The following is a 21,887-nucleotide window of genomic DNA, read 5'->3' as shown; positions in this document are numbered from 1 at the left end:
GTTGCCTTTGAATTTCGATTTAAAGCTTTCGTGACTGCAGGGATTCATATTCTTGGTTCTTTCGGTAAAGTCACGTAGAAGGGAAATAATAAAATAATAACAATAAAACATAATAAGATAAAATTCTCACGACGTTTCGGCCACAACGCAAGCAGCCGTCCTCAGGTGAAGAACAGGGCTGTCTTTACCGAAAGAACCAAGAATAAGCTGCCTTTGAGTTCGTAGTTCACGATTTCACAACGTGGGGCCTCGAAACGTCCCACGGGATTGGGAGGCACTTGATGTAATAAAGGGTTTCAATTGTCAAATAACTAGTGGCAAACAAACCATTTTCAATCGCAGCAACAACAGCGAAAAAATAGCACATTCTAACGAATGTATATGTAAACATTCATTTGTTTGGGGAAAAAAATAAGCTGTGTAATGTAACTGGCTTACTCTCGCGGCTAATGTCTACATGCGTTCCCATTTAAATAATCCAATTTGCGTTTGATCTCTCCTCTCAAGAAGCGCCATTGCACAAACACGAGCGTTTATTTTGTCTTGGCGAAACATTCCTTCATTTAAATCTTGACTTAAAGCTTTCGTGACTGCAGGAATTCATATTATTTGGGTCTTTCGGTAAAGTCACGTAGATAGGTTCAAAGAAAAAAGAATATATCACGACGTTTCGATCGCAACACAAGCGATCCTGATGACGACCGCTTGTATTGTGATCCGAAATAATCCTGATGACGACCGCTTGTATTGTGATCGAAACGTCGTAGTTTTTTTGTTATTTCCCTTGAACCCATCGATGTGACTTTACCGAAAGACCCAACTAATTCCTTCAATTTCCATCCCAATCCACGAACGTTGCTCCACGAACGTTTTTTTTTCGCTGGTTGCACTGCGAACGATTTGGGGCGATAACCAAGAGAGGTGGCAACCCGATTCGTAACACTTTGACAACCGGGACCCCAGGACTCCCACGGTCACTTGTCCATATCTGTGTTGTCTGGGTGTGTGCGTGTTGTAGGGAGCGGTGGTGCAGCGGTTAGTGCGCTCCGCTACGAAACCAGCGACCCGAGTTCGATTCCAGCTCACGGCCAACACACCGGTGACGATTATATCTGAACTCGCCCTGCTGTGCCTCCTCTTGGTCAACTCAGTCTCAAACGAGTACCTGGTGTGGTGTATAAGCATCACCACTCGGGAGACCAAGCCGGCCAGGCGTGATGATGGCCACCCACACCCTCGTGTGCCGTGCCGGCCTTCATAGTCGCTCGCTAACAGCACTTGCCCCAAAAGTATGCTACGGCTATGGGGGGATCTTTGTCTTTGTATGCGTGCAGTCACATTCACTGTGATGGAATTCCAATTAGCCTACAATACACACACACACAGACCGTGGAGATTGTATTGTTACCCAATCACGCCAGCATGCTGCGTAAGCGAATTTGGACAGGTGAATGATTTATGTTAACATGTAGATGGACGAGGGACCTATTCACGCCGTGCGGGTCGTGGTGAGCGGGTTATTTGATCATACTTCACCACGATGGTCAGTGCGAGGAAGCATAGATACGGGGGGGGGGGGCTTTGATGTAGAGTACAACAAAGTGTTTTTTTTGCGCACTACGATCTGCTGCTCATAACGTTAGCATGCAGCCTATAACACCTTGTTACGCACGGTTGTCGACGTCCAAACACTAAACCCAGTTTCAAATCCCCGCTTAGCTTCCGAGATCTCACACGCTCCGGGTGATTTTTTTCTTGTTGCCACGGGCCAGATTCAACGTCCTGCGGGCGTAATATCCGTCACCATTAACATCATGAGCCTACACACACGACGCCTGATTACAACGTGGCTAAGGACGCGTGCGCCGGATTTAATCGGGCTGGGGGGGAGCTGTGGCTGTAACGTTCAGCTCACAATCGAAAGGTTGCGAGTTAAACCCCCCACCCCGGTCCGAGGAAAATTCAGCCAATCCTCCAGCGGTGGCGCTTGGAGGGGGGGGGGGGGTCATAAAATGAGTACCACTCTGTGGAAAATCACAGAGAAATGGTCCGCGCCGTAGCAACGTGGCATCTCCAGCATTCGTAACTCAGGGCAGCGCACGCAAAACACTCGCTCTCCTTGAAGCAAAGCTACAATGTGTGTGTGTGTGTGTACAGTATATACGTGCAGATTGTCTGAGAGACTGACCTTGTCTACTCACGGGGATGTGTGGTGAATGATGATGCTGCTGCTGCTGCTGCCGCTTGTGATCGCTGCCGCCGCCGCTGCTGCTGCCTGCCCGCGCAGTCCAATGCAGGTCGATGCTCGTTCCAGTTGCTGCCCGTGCGGCGGCTTCCTAACAGCTCTCCTCCGCTTGTTCTTCCTCGCCCTCCTGCTGCTGCTCCTCCTCCTGCCACACCTGATCCGCCGCTGCGGATTGCGCCGAGCGCACGTCCGACATTCGCGGGCCAATAGCGAGGCGAGGCGCAGGATGGCGCTCTGCCGCCGAATGATGATCGAGACGGTGAAGACGACGATGCTTTAGCGGCGGCGGCGGTGGCGGTGATGGCGCTGGGGGAGGCTGGCAAGGAGGGGAGTGCACGAGACGGCGAGAGGGAGAGATGCGCGTCTGTGTAGGATGCGAGGGAGAGGGGTTGAAACGTGCGCCGGAGTGCGGGGCGCAGAGCGATGAGATTCAAGGCAGAGAGGAGGGCGCAACCAATGGGGGGGGGGGGAGGTCACGGAGCTAGCCGGGGGATTGGGGAGGTGTGCGCGTGTGTGTGTGACAGAGTGAATATGCGCGTGCGTGTGTGTGAGCGACTGTGGGGAGCGGTGGCGCGGTGGTTAACGGGCTGCGCTACGAAGCCGGGTTCGATTCCCATTCACGGCCAAACACCAGCGACGAGTATCTGAATCTGTCCCTGGCCTCCCCTAGGTTGGTTCAGCCTCAAATGAGTACATACTTGGTGCGGTGTGTAAACATCGCCACTGGGGAGACAAAGGGGGCCGGGCGTGGTTCTGGCCACCCACCGCCTCGTTTACCGTTGCGGCCTGAGTAGGTGCTCGCTAACAGCACTTGCCCCAAAAAAGCTAGACCGGGGGATCTTCGCCTTACTCGTGGACAAAATCACTGACAAATATCTGAATCGGTCCTGGGCTTCCCCTAGGTCGAGCCAGCCTTAAATGAGTACCTGGTTCGGTGTGCAATGATCAACATAAAGGAGACAAAGGCGGCCGGGCGTGGTGCTGGCCACCCATTTCCTCGTGTGCCGGGCCGGCTATGCGTGTGTCGTGTCGTAGGTCCTCGCGAACAGCACTTGCCCCAACAGGCTGTGAAGGCTATACCGGTGGTCTTTGAATCTCTGTGTGTGTGTGAGTGTTGGCTCTGCGTGCTGGTGGGGGGTGTGAGCGAGGGGGAGGGGTTTGGGGTGGGTTGTCGCCCCTTCAGGGAATGTCTACGGAGAATTTTAATAAAAGGAGAGAGAGGAGAGAGGGTGGGAGAAAGAGAGAGGGGAGAAGAGAGGTGGGGGGGAGAGAGTAGGAGGAGGCGCGCATATAGAATTTGAGCGTGCGCGCACAATGCGAAGAGCGAGTTGCCCATGTGAGGGTGTGAGTGGGTGGGTGAGGGTGTGGGTGGGTGGGTTAGGGTGTGGGTGGGTGGGTGAGGGTGTGGGTGGGTGGGTGAGGGTGTGGCTGGGTGAGGGCGGCGTAAAGGTTACCGCACTGCGCTACGAACCGGGAGACCCAAGTTCGATATCCCGCTCACGGCCAGCACCAGTGACGATTATCTGAATCGGTCCGGGGCATCTCCTAGGTGCAGTTTGTAAACATCGCCACTACGGAGACAAAGGCGGCTTGGGGCTGGCCACCAACCCCAACAGTCTGTTTAGGCTTACGAGGGACCTTTGCCTTTGTGGGTGAGGATGTCGATGGGTGTGGATGGGTAGTGGTTGAGGGTGAGTGGGTGGCTGCGTGGGTGAGGATATAGGTGAAGTTGTGAGGATGAGGGTTTGGGTGAATAGATAGATGTGTGTGTGAGCGATGGTTTGGGTGAGCGCGAGGGTGAGCCTACGGGTGAGTGGGGGAGTGTTGAGAGTGATGGGCATTGTGGTTCGCGCGCACCACCCGAGTTCGGTTCCCGGTCACGGCTAACATCACTGGGATATCTGAACTGACCTTGGGCCTATGTATGGGGAGGGCGTCTTTGTTGAATTGTCGATGAGAATATTCAGGACTTCATTTCAGCCGGAGCTACTCGGGGATGAGGTCCGCGCCCCTTCGAGGGGTGAAGGTTTTGGGGGTGGGGATTAATTTCTTCGGAAATACTGAAAATGTTTCCTGAGAAATTAAGCGATGAGACCGCGAGAGTGAGTTGATGTGAGTGATGCTTTGTGGGCAACGTCAAGGTGAGGATGCGTCTGCAGCGAAGGCAACGCTTGGGAGAGTTGAGCTGAACAGCAGTCCCATCCACTCGTACTCGGAAGGGGCCATCCTTGCTAAGTCCACAAAGCACGGGCTACATCGGATCGAACGAGAATGGTCAGGCTGCTGAGATAGCAAAAGCGGGAACCTACAAGGTGCACAAGAGATAAGAAGAGACGTCGGAGCATACGGGCATACGCGTAGAGGACAAAGATACGAGGAGAAAGATTGAGAGCATTGGAGGCAGACCGAGCAAACTCCAGAGGGCACGGCACGCGATGTGAGCCCTGCCTGCTGTGCCTGTGTGTTTGGGCAGTTATGGCAGTATATGCTGCTGCTGCTGTAACCTAATTGCCGTGCCCCGATGTTACACTTTTCACGGAGGAGGAGGAAGGGATGAGAGTGACCCTGTTAAACAAAGATGCAGTTAAGTGTTCGGGGAGGATTGGGACTTCGGGAGGAGGGAGAAAGGCCCCTGGGAAAGTGGGAACCGGACAGCATGGAAACGAAATAAAAACCCTGAAAGACGAGCAGATCTTCCAATCTCAAACGAGCACTGAACCGGGTTCCGTTGGTGACCCTGAGACAGTGGTGTGAATTCCACATTTCTATGGCCGGGGAAATTACTATGGACACTGGAGGAATGTCGGGGATCAAAGGGGGGAGGGGGGGAGTGCATGATGGTAGCAATGTGGATTTATGATAGTAGTGCTAACAGTCATAGCGATGATGACTGTGCTAAGGGTGACGATGATTGCGGTTGATCTGGGCCAGAGGTGGGTAACCTGCGGTTCTGGAGCCGCATGCGGCTCGTTTTAAGGACTGCTTTGTGACGTTATTCATTAAGGAGACCAGCGTCGCGTATTCACATGCGTTGGGGGCCTCTTCTCGTTACTTGGGTTTGCCAACCCCTGATCTGGGCTCCAGCGAGCCGCTGACGAAGCGTCTCCTCGCCTCCAGCGGAGCTCCATCAACCCCTCCCCCACCCACCAAAGCGCGCTGCGCCTTCATGCACAGCCAGCAAGCAAATTAAATACACAGCGCTACGCTGCACCCACACCCTCCCCCCCCCTTGTCCTTCCTATGGCTAGAGGGTGGCGGGGGTGAGAGGTGAGTGCAAAAAGGATGGGTGAGCATTAGGAGGACGTGGTGAGGCGCGTGGGGTGGAGTTGAAGGATAACAGCATGGTTCTATTACGTAGAATCAGTATTTGTACATTTGGTCTTCAGGTTTTGCTTATAGCGTAAGGCTATATCACCAGTAGTCCGGCGGCAGGGGGTGATGTTGTAATGTGATTTCATAAGATTAAATAATTATCGGGTATTTTCTTTCGTTTAAACCAAAGGTGGGGAACCTTTTTTTTTGCCAAGGGCCATTTGGATATTTATAACATCATTCGCGGGCCATACAAAATTATCAACTTAAAAATTAGCCTGATATATTTGGTCAAACATTTAATTAACTCACCCCTCATGTGATGGCTGGAACTGCTTCTCTTTGGCGAGGCGTGTGATGTTAGCTGCTATTGATGATGTTGCTACTCGCAACTGCTTTGCCAGGTTTGCTCCTAGATTTATTGAATTTCGAGTCCCGCCTGCGGTTGTCTTGGCAGAGCCAGACCAAATGATTTCGCGGGCCTTATACGGCCCGCGGGCCGGACGTTCCCCACCCCTGCTTTAAACCTTGACGCCGGCAGACATGGCCTACGCTTTTCCAAATCGCATTACGTGATCTGTATCGTTCACTGTCAAGCAGACAGCGCATCTTTTGGCGCCACGGTGGCGAGATGTTACTACCTTGCCTGGTATGCAAGGAGTTTGTTCTCCACGTGGTCGCGTGGATTTTCTCCGGGTCCTCTGGTTTCTCCCTCCACATTTAGAAACATGCGTTTAAGAGTATTTGGCTAAATTTCGATTTAAAGCTTTCGTGACTGCAGGGATTCATCTTCTTGGTTCTTTCGGTAAAGTCACGTAGAAGGGAAGTAATAAAATAATAAAAATAAAACATAATAAAATAAAATAATTCTCACGACGTTCCGGCTACAACGCAAGCAGCCGTCTTCACCTGCTGAAGACGGCTGCTGAAGACGGCTGCTTGCGTTGTAGCCGAAACGTCGTGAGAATTATTTTATTTTATTATGTTGTATTTTTATTATTTTATTACTTCCCTTCTACGTGACTTTACCGAAAGAACCAAGAAAAAAAAAGAGTATTTGGCTGCTATAAATGTCCACATGATGAGCCACTTCGATGAGCATTCATCTGTGGCCAGGTCGCTTCTGAAAAAGAGCTATATAGCTCAGTGGGCCTTAACCTGATAAAAATTAATATAGTTGAATAGTTTAGCTTTCTGACACTCGCAATGCCGCAAGTCAAGTTGCTGCCCGGAGGTAGACTCAAATGACCCTCAATCTGAGTCTGATAAAATGGGCATTGCGCTGCAGCAAGTCAATAAAGTTACTCTGTGGACAGCCTGGCCTCTGCTATGGTATTGTAGAATTTCCACCACGAGCTCTGAGCCAAACTCCGAGGGTTTGTCCTTTGCCCAGACACTCCAGTTTCTTCTGGTCACTGTGGACAAGTATGGCCAAATGTCTCTCCTTATGGGGGCCCTTCCACCAGCAGTGGAGTGAGCCATTCCAGGTCGGCACCTTCACCGTGTTTATTCACCATCATGCATTCCAATGTCAACGGCCGACATACATTCTGAGACACCGTGAGGCTTTCCTGGATAAATTACGGTTGCAATTCATCTGCGGAACAGACTTGCGACCACATTGGGCCCTCACCTGATGAAAATGTCACGGGTATACATTCAGTACGTATTTACATGCATGTGACACAAATATGAACACAACGTGCACATCCATTGCTGCGATTCCATTCAACCAGGAAAAAGCCGATTGAGACGCTGCCTCTTGCAATCGGGATGCACGCCTTATTCAGTATATCCTGCAGAGAATTTGTGCATTGGATGAGGAACAAAGACGCCTTTCCCACTCTGTTTAATAAGCAGGGTACGCGGGTCTGTCGACGAGCCCTGCGCCTGCACCACCACTGCACGCCACCCATGGGCGTAGCGGGGTCTCGCACAAGCCTCCTGCTGGCGGCCGTCACGCAAGTCTGGCCTCAAGATTAATTTCGCAAAGCGGCGCTCGCTCCTGTCTTTCACTCGCGAATGTAGCACGGGAAGGGCACGCATGCAGTCCTGCTGCGTGGTCACATGCTGGTACTGTGTGCCTCTGTCGATGTTCTCATGCGTTGAGTTTTTTTTCCGGATTGCGTTGAATAGTAAGATCTTTTCGCATCAGCGAGTTGGACGAAAGCGTATGCACGTTTGGGATATACCTAGTCACCGCCACGGGAATGTGGAATTGCTATTTCTGGTATAAGACGACCAATACACATATGGACACTTTTGACATTTTGTTAATTTTGGTTCCGATTTTTTTTCCAGGAGAATTTCACCATCACTGTGAAACACAATAAAATATAAAATGTTTAGCAAACTCTATGCAGTACTCGTGTTCCACAGAAGTGGACCACTAATATGAGTTGACTGATGTTTCATACCCGATAGGACCATCTCTAAAAGGATCCAACTGTAAATAACCAAACACGAGGGTAATTCAGGTGTCGTGATGAGGTAAATTTTTGTGGAAAACAGCACAATGTCCTGTTTGACACAGTAACTGCTATTACATCTTCTGGAAGGCAACAACACGTTCTTCCAAATGATGGGGAACATCTTTAAAAAAATTATTTTAATGAATCCTGTGGTTACTCTCGGATGGTGAACAATCTGCGAGCCGCCACGATCGGGGCCACTTTTTCCCCGCTGCAGCCTTCGTCCGCCTTCACAGCCGTCGACGACTTCTTGGGTCGCTTTTAGTCTCGAGCCTTCCCTTTGACCTTGCCGGCAAAAGGGTGTCACGGAGGGCACGACACTTCCCTTAAACTCTGGCATTATTGCCCGCCATGTCCTCGTACCTCTGCATTATTCAGGGGCTTACACTTGAGATGTTTAGCATGCCGAACATTGTCCACAGTTTGCCATGTACTAAAGCAATGCTGTTAAAAAAAATGAATGCAATTCCCAGAAAGCCGTTTGGCTAATAGGCAATGTAAAAATATGAAAGGAAGGAAAAATATGAGGTGGTATATTGTCTGCCTATTTACTTTGAGGTTTTAAGGGTTCTCAGTTCATGCCCAAGACTCGGAGAAGCAGTTTCAAGTGTGGAATAACTACGGATAAACAGCATGGCATGTAACATGTGTAAATTGTGCAGCACACGATTAGTACGGTTGGTTACGTCCGGTGCGAAAGAAGTTCAAAATACATTTAAGAGTGAGAAAAATGCGTCTTATTGGAACACAAGCAAATATTAAAAGTACAACATGTTTATATGAGTTAATCTTCATATATTCGGGCACACAGCATAATCATTATTTAACATAAACCTTGGGATACGAAGCGCGATTTCCATTGCATGCAATGTTTCCAGTTCTCGGACAAGCTTCTACTAAATGCAAGCATGTACGAAACGTATTTATATACTGCTACAGCTGCTTAGCTAATGCTTACAAAAATGAAACACACGAGAAAATAACATTGAAAATATTGAAACCTTTTGCTGATTGCAACAGCTATAATGCGGTGTGGTCTAAACGTAGAGTTGCTAAATGCGGCGCTAATTTAATCGCCAATTAAAGATGTAAAATCATACGATTGTCAGATCACGTTGTCATTAGAGGAACACGTATCTCTTTGCTCGTACGAAGAGCAGCAGGGCCTCAAGCCGTCACTTTGCGAAAACACCCCCGGAAAGTGACGAGTCTCCTGCACATGACACATCTTCACACTTTAGAGAGTGGGTAATCATCCGTCCATCATAAATGACCGTTAAAAGTAATTTGTCTGGGCCAACAATTGGACATTGTTTGTAGCTTATTCATATATTTTTCTGAAATGTTTTCAATATTTCCCCCCTGTAAAATGGACGTTGTTTTTGCTCTGCTGTAGTGTAGTATGTTTTATTTTATCAATATGGTGACACGGGTCAGTCACTATTTGGAAGAGTTTTCGCCTGTTTAACAATAAAAATAAAAGTCCCATATACGTATTCACTTTAACCCTCAGGTGTATAAGTAATTGACACGTGTCAGGGAGACACTTTGTGAGTGTTTTTTTTTATGACACATACAGAAAGCACCAGATCACGCATTTAAACGTATAGAATGTAAGACACGTGGTGTCAGTGAGAATCTATTAAGGTCATCATTTCAAAGGGGAGGTGTGTCCTTGTCACGTCACCTTTGGGAAGGTCTGAAACAGCATCTAATACCATTGCCACTTCTGTGCTTTGTGACAAGAGATCAAACCTGGGTCACATGAACACGGTACGTGAATCATTAAGGCCCTAACATCCGAACAGAAAGATCTCATCAAGAAGATGCTTCTGCAACTGTTGCATCTTCTTGGATGTTAAGTCTAAATCCAAACAGCCATATTAACATCAGTCTTTATCACTTGTTTCTTTGTTAAAGAGCGACACTACAGCTCAATTGCTAAAACACACACTTAAGCGGTTGTGCTTTCGCTACGTTGTCTCCACCTGAAGAAGGACGCTTGTGTTGCGCCCGAAACGTCGTGATTTAATTGAGTTGTTTTCATTTTTTTTACCTACGTGACTTTACCGAAAAAAAACAAAGAGTATGAATCCTTGCATTCACGAAAGCTTCAACTCTAGAAAAAAACCCAGAGTTGCTGCCGCTTTTCTTCCTGCTTCCTTGTACGTGTGTTGAAATTCTTCTGCACCGTACGTAGCCAACCGTGTGTTAATCGGAGCTCAACCGTGATGAGATGACGCCACCTGCCTTAGAAGCATGTCCCTGCTGCTCCCCCCTCGCCATCTAGCGCTACAAGCCGTGCCACACGTTTTCCCACTCGAGTTTTACCCTGTGCGCAAGAGGACAGAGCGAATTCACGTGTTCACGAGGACCCAGCGACTTCGTTTCATTTACAAGATCCGCTGCACTGACGTTATGTATTCATAGAATATGACTAAACACATGTGTGCGCTTTAAACATGAATGACAGATTATTCGTATGGACTGGATTGTACATACAAGACTAGCGCTTACTGCCGAGTACCGTTGACGTGTTAGTTGACTTGTGCTGCGTTGTAATAATTATCCAACGAGCTGATGTTGACCCATCTCGGTGGACATCCTCTCACTGCGTCCCTTGACCTGGCCGCCACGGTTCTTATTCCTAACCACCGGACATCGTCCCTACTGACATGTCCCGTCTCTCCGTGTAACTCCAACTATGCGTCTCTCCATTCTTTGTGCACTTTGAAAAACAAATGTATTCGTGACAATGTTTATGTGAGCCATGCGTCATAGCAGGTAATATGAACTGATTAAAAACGTTATTTTATAGGCACATCGGTATTCTGCACATCATTAAATTAACTTCTGAAAAGCGATTCAGCCTGCTCTCGCTCACCTCACTATTCCATCATTATTTTGATGCCATTTCAGCTTCTAATAAGCGCTTTTTACATACGCTGTTTTCGAGATGTTACAGTCAAATTAGTTTTTACATATTTTAATAAATGTGATCATCAACCAATTACCACTGCTGACTGCCCGATACATGGCGTCTTCTGGTGTAACAGGCGGACTGCACTCAAGCTACCTTCTAATGCCGTGGAATGGCTTACAAAACGTATATATGCAAATGTAGCCCGTTGCTTTTTTCAACCACCGTACGAAAGAAGAATCCACTGCTGCGTGAAGGTCTCTCCCCAAGCCGTTGTCATCTCCCATGGTCCCGCAATCTAACAATCCACCTGCACCCGAGCTGATCCCTTAATTATGACGACTAACATACACGGGACGACCCCCGCACTACGTTTATTTAACTATTCTGTAAATCCCCGCTGGGCACAAGGTTTAGCGGCGTTACACGACAACCGGATTACGGCGCACGAATATTGACTGTTGCGAATACACACATGCATACAAATATACACACACACATGACACCTGCACACTGACATGTATGCATGCAGTTGCGAACAAAACATTCGGAATGGAACAAGGCAAGGTACCTATTTCCATTGGTGGCCCTGAACCAACGGTGGAAATTCCACGGTCCTTGACAGGGGCCAGCATTGGACAAGAATCGTCGACTTCCCACAGAATCGTATTTACACTGAACTTCTCACACGTACATGTTTTTGTTTTATATCCAGGGGGCACGCAGAGAGCGTGAAAAGAGACTTTTAGAGGCGGCCTAGCAGCAGCAGCAGCACCTGCGCTGGTGTCTCACACCCGCGGCGTCAGGGCCACGTGGAAATCCCTGGGCCTCAAGACGACCCCGTAAATTCCCTCTAGGTCCGGCAGGGCCTTGCCCGGGATCGGTCCCGCTGAGAAGCGTTGCAGGATGGATGCCGTGAAGAGGAAGAGCTGCAGCTTTGCGAGCGCCTCTCCCAAGCAGACGCGTGGGCCCGCGCCGAATGGGAAGAAGCCCTCGTTCGGTCCCATCGAGCGGCGCTGGCGACCGCACGGCGACAGGAAGCGGCCTGCACGAGTGGGGTGCAGAGTTAGCGAGCGCCCATTAAGGCTTCTGTGGAAATGGTGTGCAAGTAGGTGGCAGGGTGGCACACTGATATGGTATGTATGTTGAACTTCTTTCGCACCGTACGTAGCCAACCATGGAACAAAGACGGTTACGGCATCGCGCTCTTTCAGATGCGCTTCTGAGGCCGTCTGGAACGCTCCGCCTTCCGTTATTAGGACGCCACTGGATCTATCCACTTTAAAATCTAGATTTAAAACTAAATTCTTTAAAACTGCTTTTTGTGTTTAGTGTGTTGTCCTCCCCCGATTAGCGTGGTTGGCTACGTACGGTGCAAAATAAGTTCAACATACATACCTACAAGGGCCTGGGCTCGAATCTTATATCGGCCGCCTTTTTGTGTGGAGTTTGTATGTTCTTCCCCTGTTCTGCATGGGTTTCCTCCGAGTTCTCCAATTTCCTCTCATAGCTAAAAGCACACAATTGCATTGAGGTGACCAATCATCCCAAAGAGGTGAATAATGTTGCCAAGAATCTGCCAGCGCTGTAGTTGGGATTGATGGATCGCACCTCCGATTAGCATGATACATCGACGTACTTTAGAAATCAGTAGAGAAAGTAGTTATCTGACCTCTGGTTGGGTATCCCCTTACATGCGTGGGTTTTTCTGCGAGCAATGTAATGGTGTTTTCCCACTCACATACTCAATTATAAAACGGCAATCACATCACGCAGGGTCCTCCTGAGGACATTATGCAAACTAATTTAAACGTTTTCTGTATAGATAACTGTCAGTATGTGCGTGTATTCATTTGTATGGAGGCAGTTGCCCTACAACAATCGAGGTTCGAGGAGCGACGCTCACGACAACGAGCCAGGCGAATAAAATCCAGCGAGTTGGCACAGGCTGGAGCAACGCCGGTGCATCTGCCAGTCATCTCAGCCTGGGTCTGTCCCCTGATCTCCTGCCAGCGGCGACCGCCTTTGGGACTTCATGAGTAGCCTCAAAGCGCACATAGCCTGGCACAACGCCGAGGCGATGTCACCGCCACTTCGTGAGCTATCAGCTGTCGTGTGTTGGTCAGCATGTATGAATGTGTACCAAATGTGGAAAAGTGTCAATCCGTTTATGAGCGTGTGGATATTTCTGTATCTTGTACAATGGTTAACATACATATTGCGAGCTAAATAGTCCAAGAGCATTCCTAGTTGAGACCTGCCTAGGCAAACAATACCTCCGTTCCACTGGCACATCTGACCCAAGCCAGCAGAGGGCACTCGCGGTGAAGGTTTTTGTCCACTGAATTAAAGCCTGAAAAACTGGCCTCACGACCTCTGAATAGAGGGTGGCGCCAGTGAGAAATGTTAATGCAGCCTCCTGAGCCAAGTTCGCTTGGCATGTCGTTGCTCCGGCATGGCTCGGTTGTGCATTGGAATATATATGTGTAGAATCAGAAATATAATGTCAAGAGCTTTAACACAGCAGATGGGGCAGGGGGGAAATGGCAATGGATTTTCTGTACCCGGATTGAACTCATCGGGTTTCTCCCACAGGCTCTCGTCGTGGTGGACAGCCCACAGGTTGACGATGACCTCGGTGCCCTTCTTCACAGGAAACTCTCCGATCCTTGAAAAGCAACGACAACAAGCAGGCTTGATGAGTCTCGAGTAAGGCGAAACCCGGTGACATCTATATGAAAAACAACCTCCTGTTGCAGTTCATGGAATATAAAACCCGCTGAAAATCTCTTTTCGTGATTTTGTCACTAATTGGCACCGGTTTTAGGACCACACCTTGCTGATGAGACTTGGTGAAGTTGGAACTATTTCACAGCTACATTGATAAGCACATTTTACTGCCAAATATAAATTTTGTAAAATAGAGTAATACATACTGGACCATGTTTGCCCTTTAGGCCACAGGAGGCCTTCGAGATCGATGTTTCTCAGCGGTATTATTGAAGCAGATGACAACTTTTGTTGTGACTTTCTGAGGCTGTTCAGATGGTCCATACATTTATGGCCCAAATGTTTATTAAACAGGTGGGAGCTATATTTAATTGTTAGATTATTTCATCTGTTATTTCCCTCGGGATGGAACATCTTTTTTACATGTACCAATTATTGCAGACTGATGCCAACTGGCGAGCCTGTGCTGAAATCACCTTGTGCCACACAGAGACATCCGCTACTGAGGGATCCCCCTTCGAATGTTTGAGACGTGGATGTGACATAAACGCTTCGAGTTGCCGAAGCTTTTAAACAATAGCGTCCGAATACAAACACCGCCCCCCTGCACTACATATGAATCCACCAATCCTCCTTATCCTTAGGGGCCGTCCATAAATGACGTCACGCGATTTTTGACGATTTTCGACCGCCCCCCCCCCCATCGTCACACGGCGTCACAAAAAGTCAGACCCTCCGTCAAATATAACGTCATAAAGATCTGCCCCCCCCCCAAAAAAAAATATAAAACATGCTTCAAATCGCTTTAAACTATTGTCATTGTAGTGCGTATTTAATGTGCCGCTGCACTCTGATGTTGTCGGAGAAAACACTTATTAAAAAGTCTATTTAACTAAGTAGAACGTGTTGTCTATATTTATTTAAAGTTGCGCATTTTGATGTGACGTCACATTTCTCACCCCCCCCCCCTCGTCACACATCGTCACAAATGTCTGACCTCCCCCCCCCAGGTGCGTGACGTCATTTATGGACGGCCTCTTATGCTGCCGGTGCTACAACCGCCGCAACAACTCACGTGGTGTCGCACATGGCCACGTGCGGGATGAGGATGGCAGCGACCGGTCTGATTCGTAGCACCTCGTTGATCGTCGCCTCCATGAAGGGGAGTTTACCGCGATCGCTGGCGCAGGGGGGCCTCTCGCGTCCAATCACCTCGTCCAGCTCGGCGTGGATGCGGCCCTGAATCTGCAAGTGCAAAGATAAAGGCACTCCCGTGTGTAGCCTTGACAATACTGTCGGGGCAAGTGCCGTTGGCAAGAGCCCATGAAGGACGACGCCGTGCACGAGGCAGCGGTGCTGCTAGCACCGTGTCTGGCCGCCTTTGTCTGTCCAGTGCTGATGTTTTTATTATAACTACACGCTTTTATTATTATTATAATAACTACACGCTTTTATTTAACTCACTCTGTCTGTTGTTGTTGCATCGTCAAATCTTGTAACTCAATTTTAACCCATTTCCCAATGTGGTATCGACTGCAAACTTGGTATACTTATGTCATACTGATGACAGCACTATATTCTATCATAAAAAATAAAAAGTATATATTTTTAAACATAATTTTTGAAATGTTATGTTTCGGCTTGGGTCTAATTGTCCACGGTCAACTAATGTTGGCTGTGAAGCCCAGTACCGATTCAGATATTCGTCAGTGATTTTGTCCAAAAGACAAAGATCTCCCGGTATAGCCTTTTTGGGGCAAGTGCTGTTAGCGAGTAATAGCACCTATGAAGGCCGGCACGGCACACAAGGGATGGGTGGCCAGCAACACGCCCGACCGCCTTTGTCTCCCCCAGTGTCGATGTTTACTACACAGCACCAGGTACTCATTTAAGGCCGAGTATACCTAGGGGAGGGCCAGGACCGGTTCAGACAATCGTCACCGGTGGTGTTGCCCGTGAGCGGGAATCGAACCCGTGTCGCCGGGTTCGTAGCGCAGCGTAGCGCGCTAACCGCTGCATCACCGCTCCCCGCAACACTCACCACACGCACGACAACACACAAATACACACACGAACACACGTAGTGAACGGGCTGGGCTGCTGTCTGACCCTGTTGGGGGGGGGGGGGGGCTCGCCGCACCTCGGGGTGGTGCACCATGAAGACGAAGATCCACTTCATCACCGTCGTGCTCGTCTCGACCCCCGCTCCGAAGATGTCCCCGGCGATCATGAGCAGGTGGTCGTCGGTGAGTTCCACGCCCGGCGGCGGCGGGGAGACGCGTGCTGCCTCCAGCAGGCGGTCCAGCAGGTCGCGCGTAACGCCCTCCTGGAAAGTGGCCTGGGGCAGTGGAGGAGTGGGGGGGGCGGTTGGAGGAGTGGGGGGCGGTTGGAGGAGTGGGGGGGGGCGGTGGAGGAGTGGGGGGCGGTTGGAGGAGTGGGGGGGGGGGCGGTTGGAGGAGTGGGGGGCGGTTGGAGGAGTGGGGGGGGGGCGGTTGGAGGAGTGGGGGGGGCGGTGGAGGAGTGGGGGGGCAGTGGAGGAGTGGGGGGGCAGTGGAGGAGTGGGGGGGGGTTGGAGGAGTGGGGGGCGGGTGGAGGAGTGGGGGCGGTGGAGGAGTGGGTGGCGGTGGAGGAGTGGGGGGGAGCGCACCGGGGATGGGTTTGAGCGAAGCAGAGAGAGAGAACGAGACGTCGATATGGGGGGGGGGCAGGGGGGGGCAGGGGGGGGGGCAGGGGGGGGTAAGCGCAACAAACGCCAAAACTCGCACGATTGAATGTAACAATAGGTCTTATTCTCGATTTGAAGCTTTCGTGACTGCAGGAATCCATACTCTTTGGTTATTTCGGTAAAGTCACGTAGGTAGAAAAATAATAGATCACGACGTTTCTATCGGATGGAGATGCTTGCTCACCCTGTGTTCTTGAAGCTGCTTCTCAAGGAGTTTGTCCCGCGCGCGCACGCATGCGCGCAGCTTCCTTAGCGACATGCTCGGGAACACCTGAGCAGGACACGACGGAAGAGAGAAATGTTCCAGAGATGTATTATTATTGTTATTACTTTTGTAATGACAGTAGAGCCTGCATGTGGTGTGAGGGGACTAGTGGCCACGGGAGGTAATGCCAGGGAGGTCAGCCTACAGTACAAATGCACTAGTGGTGTGGGTTAAGGTCGGAGTACCGAGACCCAGTGAAGCCGAGGAGAACACTGACCCTGAGCCAGGGGAAGATGTCCACAAGGTCGTCCTTGGCCACGATCTCCACAATGCCGCGGCTGTAGTCCAGCATGGTTTGCAGACCGGGGTCCCCGCGGGAGTAGCGCGTGCCGAACACAAGGCGCATGATCACGTTGGTGGAGGCGCGGGACAGCTCCTGCTCCGGGTCGCTCGTGGCGCTGCTGGTGGAGTCCGATGTCGTCTCTCCCAGTGCTGATATGAGCGCCAGCGCCTCCTCCATTACTGTGGGGAGGAGGTTCGGTGGAGCCGTGTGATACACATCGCACAAGATGTATGGAAATATGTTAATGATCTTGGTCGTTGGTTTCAATCAATCAGAGATAAACCTGTTTGAAGATAATTACGTCACTTTTGGTCAGAGGAAAGTCAAACTGATGGTAACCTTTTTCCAGAATTAACTGATCTCACTCAAATTTGTGAATGCTAGTAAACGTATGTTATGCTCATCATAGAAAGATCAACTGTCTCTATCTAGTGTGATTACAGCTCTCAGTGGTGAAGGTATCGAAGAGACAACTTGCTACAAATACCTTGGCTTCATGTTCGATCGACTCTGTTGTTATCTTACACTCACTTATTGACGATATGTTAAACGAAGGAAATGTGAAATGAGTTTTCTCTTATGAAAATAAGCACTGCTGTCCCCACAACATCTGCCGTCATATTTATTATTGACGCTTCCATGTGACCTCAATTTCACTCCTGTGATGCCTACAGATGAGCTGGAGGTATCGCTCCTTTATTCGTTGCTATTGTTTTCATTACAACTCAACGCGAGCCGGACACAAAGCGCCGATCACCAAACGCAGGGGAGGAGGAGGGTACAAAAATTCTGCGAACAGCAGCCCGAGCTCGACTTGACAGGGCCTCATGAGAGTGGAAAACTGGGCTCACTTCCCAACCCTCCAGCTTCAAACACTCCTTAATAAACTAGATCCTCTTTACCACTCAGCTCTGAGATTCACCTTCGATGCCCCTTATATAACGCGTCACTGTGAGATGTATTTTAAAGCGAATTTCACCTTGCTGAAGTTATGACGAGATCTACACTGGGTGGCATTCAAGCTACAACGTTCTTAAATCCAAATCAGCTCGGTATTTTACTAATATTCTCCAGCCATTAAATAAAAAAATCCCTAAAACATTGCAGGGCCCTCCGATTGCTTGTTGACCTTCCAGAGGCTGATCTCTAAAATTATACGAAGAAAGCCCATTGCCCAATATGTTGCTGATTGTACTGTGCACATATTTTTCCTTACAAGGCCGCAGTGTTATTGACGAACGTTTTTATAATTATTGATATATATAGATAAAAGAGTGTACCGCTGCCAATGCAGTTGCACCCAAAAATAGAAAATCTTCAAACACTCATACCTTCACAAAGGTATGAAAGAAAATGTGGCTTTCATGACACAGTTGCACAATTTAAATATAACGGGGGAAAAGGCTGTTATCTGTGTGAGTATTTGATGCACAGTGCCGTTTGGTTCAATAATACATTTCTAATGCACGCGTCGTCTCGGCCATAATATTTGATTGGCTGAGACGATCGTCGCCGCACGTGCGGACGGTCAGATACACACGTGGCCACCTTGTGATTGGACACGTCGGTTGTGACGTTACCGATTGGACATGTCGGTTGTGACGTTACCGATTTTCTCGAGCGCGCCCATTCCGCCGGTCTTCGTGTAGAGGGAGCCCAGCACGAGCTTGCGGTGGAAGCGCCACGATGGCCCGACGTCCGTGAATGCGATGTCCTTGCCTCCCCTCGACAGGATGTCTGTGGTCACCTGGTCGCGTCGTTACAGCATTCGGCGACAGTTCAAGATCACGACGTTGTCGTGGCCAAAAGATGTTAATGCCGCTGTAGCTCATTGCCAGGGCTTTCTCTCCTCTAACAGATCCCGCAGTTGCTGCGCAGTCGACAGGCGACCACCAAGATCTAGCATGACAATATACCAGCATCTTGCCTTTTGGTATTCTCTTTAGTGGAGTACACGCCAATGCCTGTCTCGTCAATTGGCGCATAGCCATCCTGCACACACGTCCTTCCCAAAACAGCGGTTTTGTGCTGAATCGTAACTCTTTTGGACTTAAGCATCGCTTATCCTGTCTTGCCGTGAAATCGTCAAAACAGTAATCGACGTCTCATTTTGCAGCAAAGTGAGAATCAAACCGGAAGGCCGTGGCATGGCCCACGTGGAGATCGATGCCAAGTTCAGATCTAAAGCAGCCTGTCAGAAAAGTGTGCGTACAAAGTAACCGTGTACATAAGGGAGAGCACACATAACAGAGAGGAGGTTTGAAACTATTACCCGCGAAACTTAACATCGTCCTAAGAAATGTTGCTGTTCGTCCATACGACATAGGCGTCGTCTTTAGCATGCTGATTGTCAAATATCCAGTGGAAGAGGATGAACTATAAAGACATTCACCAGCCTGCACTGACGAGCATGGTCAGGTATGATACATCGCTGAATTTAATTAAACACATAATAGGTGATGTTGAAATAATACTGCATTATTATAAACCTCACGGAGTCTCAGATCTCTTCTATAGAAGGGTCCTGCTGCAATGGCATGTGTGGCCATGAATTCCAATAATGAGAGGGAGGTTTTCTTGTCGAAGGAAACCCGCGAACCCAGATTAAAACCCACCACGCGTAGACAGAATCAAGAATCTATTGCCGTGCTTCCATTTCCAATCCACCACGCAGCCAGCCACAGTCCCTATAGTGTCTGCTATTCAGGCTCGGACTTTATTTTATCCCGGCAAGGCTCATCGAGCTTAGCTGCTCTTTAACAAGGACAACCACAGCCCAAGACTGCTGTCGGTTGTGGCGGCAGTAACAGGACATTGTAGGGAGGAAATGAAACTAACAAAAGGAAAACTTATTTACACGAAGCCCATGCCAAAACGTGCTGCGAACAGGATAAACAATAAAATTATTGAAAATAAATGAAAAAGAATGAAATTGCAGTTGCAGACGTATTCTCCCATTCAAGCACGAATCACGCTCAGCCCTGTGGAGTGTCAACTCAGCGCCTGTTACGACGACTGAACTTGCAGTCGTGGGGTTGAAAAAACAACCCAGCAGTGCCAGGGAAATTCCTCACCCGCCTTAAACCATGGGGCCATTCATATCGCTCTCTGATAATCTTTTCAGTAAAAAGATAAATAATCAGACAAAATGTTTTCTTTCCCTATATGTAACCCCGCATATATAATAACAGTGTTTTTACACATCCCAATCAAGCACGCAGCCTTGTGGGAGTGCATCGTTTCAACAGCATTTTTAATACAATACAAGAAAATCCTGGACCGGTTTCAACATTCAATGTCGAATCAACAGTCAGCCTCGCTTAAACTAATACTGGTGGACTGTCAGATGTTTATAAACCCTCTACTCGATATGCAAAAATCTAAAATACAGCACTATATAGTTTTGCATCGAACTAGAACCTATATCTACTTTTTGTTTTTTTCGGTAAAGTCACGTAGGTACAAAATTAAAATAAATTAAATCACGACGTTTCGGGCGCAAGACAAGCGTCCTTCAGGTGGAGACAACTTAGCGAAAGTGTGTCAACACACTTAAGCCGCCGTCGTGTGTCAACACACTTAAGCGGTGTGATTTCGCTAAGTTCTCCCCACCTGAAGAAGGACGCTTGTGTTGCGCCCGAAACGTCGTGATTTAATTTATTTAAATGTTTTACCTACGTGACTTTACCGAAAAAACCAAAGAGGATGAATCCTTGCAGTCACGAAAACTTCAAATCTAGAATTATGACCTATATCTAACTGAAAGAGTACCCATCTGGCAGTTGATCAGCATTGGTTAAAGCCGGTGTAGATGACGGGATGTGCAACGAAATAATTTGTAAAGTTTGCATGCGCGGATGGGACCGATTTTGGAAGGATGGAATTTTGTCCGCCGAATCGATTTTGTGTGGTTCGACAGCCGTGGCCGGCGCGGACCCGCGCGACTCACCGCGTGCACGCGGCCCCCGAATTGGCGACCCTTCCTGATGAGCACGTGGTGAGCGTGCTGCGCGCTGGTCACAAGCACCGCGTGCCGGGCCCCCAGCTTCAGCGCCAGGGCGCCGCCACTCCTCGCCGCTAAGCCCTCCTCCCCTCCGCCACCGTCCTCGAAGTCTCCTCTCGAAGTGCCGCCGTCGCCGCGCTCCGCCGTGCGCGGAAGACTCCGTGCCACGGCACCGTGCGTGCGGCCCAGCTGAGCCAGGTGGACGTGGGGCTGACTCGTGCCTCGCAGACTCAGGAGGCTGCCCAGAACGGGCAGCGAAGGCAGCGAGGGCAGCTTCGGGGTCGGCTTCGGGGAAGCCGCGTCCCGTGGAGATTTGCTCGCCAGCGACGACGCCACGACGACGATCGCGACGACGATGATGATGAGGACGGAGATGGTGATGAGGTCGAGGAGGGGAAGCATGGCTCGCAGGAGCTGTAGTCTGAACCGGTGCGTGATCGAGCCGGTGCTGTCAAATAGGATTTTGGTTTCGATCCCAGATTTTTTTTTGTAACCTATCTCCAAATTATCTAAATCTGTCTCAAATGTGATGAAGGCTAATATGCGGTCTTCTGCACCTATCTCGCTGTTGCAAATAGTTCTATATTTCGCTTTGCCTCATCTCTTCTCGAGTCACCGCCTCTCCACGTTTCCTTTCCCCCGCTAATTTGCTCTGTTCTCTTGGCCTCCCGTGTTCTCCGCGCGTACTGTGAAGAATTAGCGAGCGTGATTCTCTGAGCCCACGCACTTGAACCTTTATGCTCGCGCGACAACCTTGGCGTCGAGAGATAAGAACGCGGGCGGCAGGCGAGGGACAGAGATGTAGTGTGGGGTGGCGAGCGAGGGCGGGGCGGACGGGGGGGTATGAGAGATAAAGTCACACATGCGATATAATATTCTAATTATTATTATTTTAATACGAGGCGTCATTTCAAATCACATTGCAAAACAGCG

General features: G+C 49.3%; 2 protein-coding genes across 2 annotated transcripts in view; both read right to left on the bottom strand.

Annotated features, from left to right (window-relative positions):
- Window positions 1-2,652, bottom strand: part of LOC133347242 (E3 ubiquitin-protein ligase TRIM9-like) — a 64,797-nt gene extending 62,145 nt beyond the window's left edge. Inside the window, exon 1 of the mRNA XM_061559350.1 lies at window positions 2,189-2,652. The gene's annotated coding sequence lies outside the window, so the exon portion shown is untranslated. The remainder of the gene's footprint in view (window positions 1-2,188) is intronic.
- Window positions 2,653-11,736: 9,084 nt separating this feature from the next.
- LOC133346921 (steroid 17-alpha-hydroxylase/17,20 lyase-like) lies at window positions 11,737-21,623 on the bottom strand. Its single transcript, XM_061558745.1, has 8 exons — window positions 20,901-21,623; window positions 18,560-18,698; window positions 16,886-17,130; window positions 16,588-16,674; window positions 15,819-16,016; window positions 14,754-14,923; window positions 13,513-13,616; window positions 11,737-11,993 (listed from the first exon to the last, which is right to left on the bottom strand). The coding sequence occupies exons 1-8, from the start codon at window positions 21,354-21,356 to the stop codon at window positions 11,737-11,739; spliced, it is 1,656 nt and encodes a 551-aa protein (XP_061414729.1). The 5' UTR covers window positions 21,357-21,623.
- Between the last annotated feature and the right edge of the window lie 264 nt (window positions 21,624-21,887).

The sequence above is a fragment of the Lethenteron reissneri genome, chromosome 25 (genome assembly GCF_015708825.2).
Source record: "Lethenteron reissneri isolate LAM-NWPU_2019-01 chromosome 25, ASM1570882v1, whole genome shotgun sequence".
NCBI classification, from domain to species: Eukaryota; Metazoa; Chordata; class Hyperoartia; order Petromyzontiformes; family Petromyzontidae; genus Lethenteron; species Lethenteron reissneri.
The sequence above is the reverse complement of the archived record's forward strand: the minus strand, read 5'-3'. Positions and strand labels throughout refer to the sequence as shown.

Coding starts and splice junctions, on each gene's coding strand:
- LOC133346921 (XM_061558745.1), bottom strand. CDS start 21,356: ATGCTTCCCCTCCTCGACCTCATCACCATCTCCGTCCTCATCATCATC. Junction 18,699..20,900: donor TCGGGGGCCGCGTGCACGCG/GTGAGTCGCGCG, acceptor CGACGCGACCAG/GTGACCACAGACATCCTGTC. Junction 11,994..13,512: donor ACCCGATGAGTTCAATCCGG/GTACAGAAAATC, acceptor CCACTCGTGCAG/GCCGCTTCCTGTCGCCGTGC.